Here is a 3,452-nt window from a genome sequence, read left to right on the forward strand (position 1 = left end):
ACATAATACCTACGAACCCAATGGGTAATGGGTATGGAATACTTGACTATAGTGTTGTAAAAATCGCGCTAAGGCGAAGTCGCTAATCGGAGATCTACAACCCGAATTTGGCTAAATCGGTCAAACTAGGCAATCAAAGTCAAACTCTGGAAAATAGGAGCTAGTCGGTCAAAATTGAGTCAAAATTGAACCGTATCTGTCAAATAAAACAAGTACTTACCTAAAAATCGGATGATACTCCACGTCTCCATGATTTCAAACCAAAATCGGATGAAATTTCATAAACGAGTTCTTAACTTGTTTCTCCCCATACGGTTGATTGTTCGAGTCACATGGTGGACAAAAATGCATTCCGTCGGTGTGTGTGTTAGTGTTATAAAAAGAATAACAGGTATGTGACACAACTTAGTAAGTAGGTAAATAACTCGAATTACCAATATTTCTTTCATACCTGATCCATTGTTATCTCTATTTAAACTTACTTTCGTTTCTTTTTTCCTTTTTTTTTTGAACTAAAATATTTTTAACTCCACCCCTCCTAACCAAATCCACCATTATGTACTTTTTGTTTTTTTTTTTTTGAAAATTAATTTCGTTAAAACAGACGTCTCCGACCCAAAAGGGCAAAAAGCCAAAACAAAAAACGCATCCGACTCAAACGGGTAAAGGACAAGGAAATCCACCATTATGTCATTGCAAAACAATTGAGGGTGCAAAGTGAACCTAACCCAAAAGTTAGAACCTAGTAATAAATGATAAATTAAATATTAAATATTTAATCAATATAACAAATTCTAAAAATAATCAAATTATAAATAGTCATACATGACCGCCTTACAAATTCCTTTCAATCCTTTTCGAGCTTCCCCAGTCTTTCCTCCTTCTCTCTTCACCGTCTGCCTCTCATTCAAATACGTTTCACCCACACCCACACCCACACACACACTCCAGAATCATCTTCCTCTTCAATCCTCTGTTTTTTCTAGGTATTTTTCTACTCTTGATCCCCTGTTTTTTACTCTGTTTTTTCTTAAATGTGGCTTTTTGGTTTGAATTTTTTCAATTAATTTAAAGGGTTTGTTCTTATCCCTTTAATCTCATTAGGGTTTCTGCAAAACAGGATAAAGATCGAATCTTTCAAGTTCAATTTCAACAAACTCATGGTAATTGATCTTTTCTTGAACCCTAGTACATAAAGTTTGAATCTTTATTATTTCTTGAAAGTATTTTTGTTTAATTTGTTATCCATGATTGATTTATGATCCCAATTTATGTTTGATGAGTGCTAACACAATCTTTATGTGCTTAGGTGAGTCCAATTGGGAAAATGGAGCATCAAGATTTTGGTCCACCATGGTTGATACCAATGCTAAAAGCTGATTACTTTGCTACTTGTCGTTTCCATGGTGATGCTAACAAAAGTGAATGCAATCTGTTCTGTCTAGATTGCTGTGGTGATGCTCTCTGTTCTTACTGTTTGACCCACCACAAAGATCATCGTGTTGTGCAGGTAAAATTGTTGACCAAGTTTTATGCCCTCTATATGTTTGATGAAATGCCTGAGTGAGTAATAATGTTGTTATTGTGTGATTTGTGTCAATTTAACTGCATAATGTGATGACATGTTTAACTTGTTGTTGTGATTGATTAGATTCGGCGATCGTCGTACCATAACGTGGTTAGGGTGAATGAGATTCAAAGATTTTTGGACATTACATGTGTGCAAACCTACATTATCAATAGTGCGAAGATCGTGTTCTTGAACGAACGACCACAGCCAAGACCCGGGAAAGGAGTCACCAACCATTGTGAGATTTGCGGCCGGAGCCTTGTTGACGCCTTTCGGTTTTGTTCCCTTGGTTGCAAGGTATAAATTACTCCCCTTTGTGCACATTTAGGGATGTAAAGGGTGTAAACGAGTCGAGCCTGAGCTCAACGAGGGTCAAGCTTCAGCGCGTTTAACACACGAGAACTCGAGCTCGATTTTTAAACAAACTTATTTTTAAGTTCGAAATCGGGCTTGAGCTCATTTACGCTTGGCTCGAGTCAAACTCCTAGCGAGCTGATATCGAGTAGCTCGTGAGTGGCTTGGGCTCGTTTACACCTCTATGCACATTTTATACATTTGGTCAGTCAACTACATTTGAGTTTGAAAGGTGTTCCAAAATACTAATTTAAGTTTGTTTTATGTTTAGCTTGGTGGCATGAAGCGTGGTGATCGCGAATTGAGCTTCACACAAAGGATGAAACATGGTCGGGATGGTTATGAGCCAGACGAGCCAGTGACCCCCAAGAAAGTGCGAAAGCCGCATGTGTTCAATCAGCTTATCGACACCCCTATGTTTCAGTATAATCTTTATGCTAGAAACGGTAATTCTGAAATGTCGTGTTCGTCTACATCGGGCGATGAAACCACCCACAACATGTCTCCGGGAACCCCACCGATATCCAATCACCGGAATTCCAGTAGGAGAAAGGGCATACCTCGGCGTGCACCATTTTAATAACCGCAGTGAAAGAAAAACAAAGGTGGTGTGGAGTTTAACCTTCATGTATTCGTCGCGTGCTATGGTTTTATTATTTTGTGACGAGGTTTTTGAGGGTTCAAGGTTTACTCTATAGAAAGGTGAATATACATATGAACATATAGTATAGTTGTGAAAAAGAAAAATGATATATAATGGTTACTATAACTTAGAATAAGGTTTTGTGTTTATTGTCATACATACACATGTGGTTGAAGTTGGGAAGAAAGAAGGTGAAAATTGTATACTAAATGTACAGGAGTCCTTGCAATGTATATGTAGAATATTGTGAATGGTTATAACTTGGTTTATGAAGCCAAAACTTAATAGTAACTAGATGTGTGTTATTATAGTTTCTAGAGTGAACTTGTTTGGTTGTACGGGGGCTGGTAATTTGTGACACGATTTAAAGGACAACATCGATAAGACAAAAAATGATTTGGTTTTAAATTGTCATGCCAATAATATGTTGTGTTTATGTTGATCTGCTTAATTTTTTTGACACGATTCAAAGGACGACGTGGATAAGACAAAAATGATTTGGTTTTAAGTTAAAAATGATTTGGTTTTAAGTTGTCATGTCTACTCTTTTAATAATATGTCGTATTTAAGTTGATCAGATTAATTTATTTAGATAATTGGGATGACCCGTCAACCCCAATATAAGATGTATATTTTTTACGGTAAACCTATTTACGACTTGTTTAACTAATTACTACCCATTAATCCGTTTATTGTTTGATTATAACTTGTTAAACCTTATGCTATTTGTCAATCTCGTTTAGATGAATGAGTTTAATATGTGTTTTGACTCATAGAGAAGCGAGTTTAGTATATGGTCGACTCAAAGAGAAGAGTGGGGCATACACGTCGATCTTTTTTTTTTTTTTTTTTTTTTTTTTAACCTGTTTACTTTTCATCTGACTC

At 36.3% G+C, this 3,452-nt stretch overlaps 1 protein-coding gene across 2 annotated transcripts; it reads left to right on the plus strand.

Annotated features, from left to right (window-relative positions):
• Positions 1 to 847: 847 nt before the first annotated feature.
• LOC110869077 lies at positions 848 to 2,858 on the plus strand. Of its 2 annotated transcripts, none has more exons than XM_022118372.2 (5): positions 848 to 986; positions 1,105 to 1,163; positions 1,310 to 1,510; positions 1,652 to 1,867; positions 2,196 to 2,858. In XM_022118372.2, the coding sequence occupies exons 2-5, from the start codon at positions 1,161 to 1,163 to the stop codon at positions 2,502 to 2,504; spliced, it is 729 nt and encodes a 242-aa protein (XP_021974064.1). In that variant the 5' UTR covers positions 848 to 986; positions 1,105 to 1,160; the 3' UTR covers positions 2,505 to 2,858. The 2 variants fall into 2 exon arrangements, with proteins under 2 accessions (XP_021974064.1, XP_021974065.1); XM_022118373.2 differs by having other exon boundaries at positions 849 to 986; positions 1,121 to 1,163.
• Positions 2,859 to 3,452: the final 594 nt, after the last annotated feature.

This window comes from Helianthus annuus, chromosome 12 (genome assembly GCF_002127325.2).
Source record: "Helianthus annuus cultivar XRQ/B chromosome 12, HanXRQr2.0-SUNRISE, whole genome shotgun sequence".
Taxonomy (NCBI): Eukaryota; Viridiplantae; Streptophyta; class Magnoliopsida; order Asterales; family Asteraceae; genus Helianthus; species Helianthus annuus.

Excerpts from the sequence above, each read along its gene's own strand:
- LOC110869077 (XM_022118372.2), top strand. Across the intron at positions 1,511-1,651 it reads AAGATCATCGTGTTGTGCAG|ATTCGGCGATCGTCGTACCA; the intron begins GTAAAATTGTTG and ends GTGATTGATTAG. Across the intron at positions 1,868-2,195 it reads TTTGTTCCCTTGGTTGCAAG|CTTGGTGGCATGAAGCGTGG; the intron begins GTATAAATTACT and ends TTTTATGTTTAG.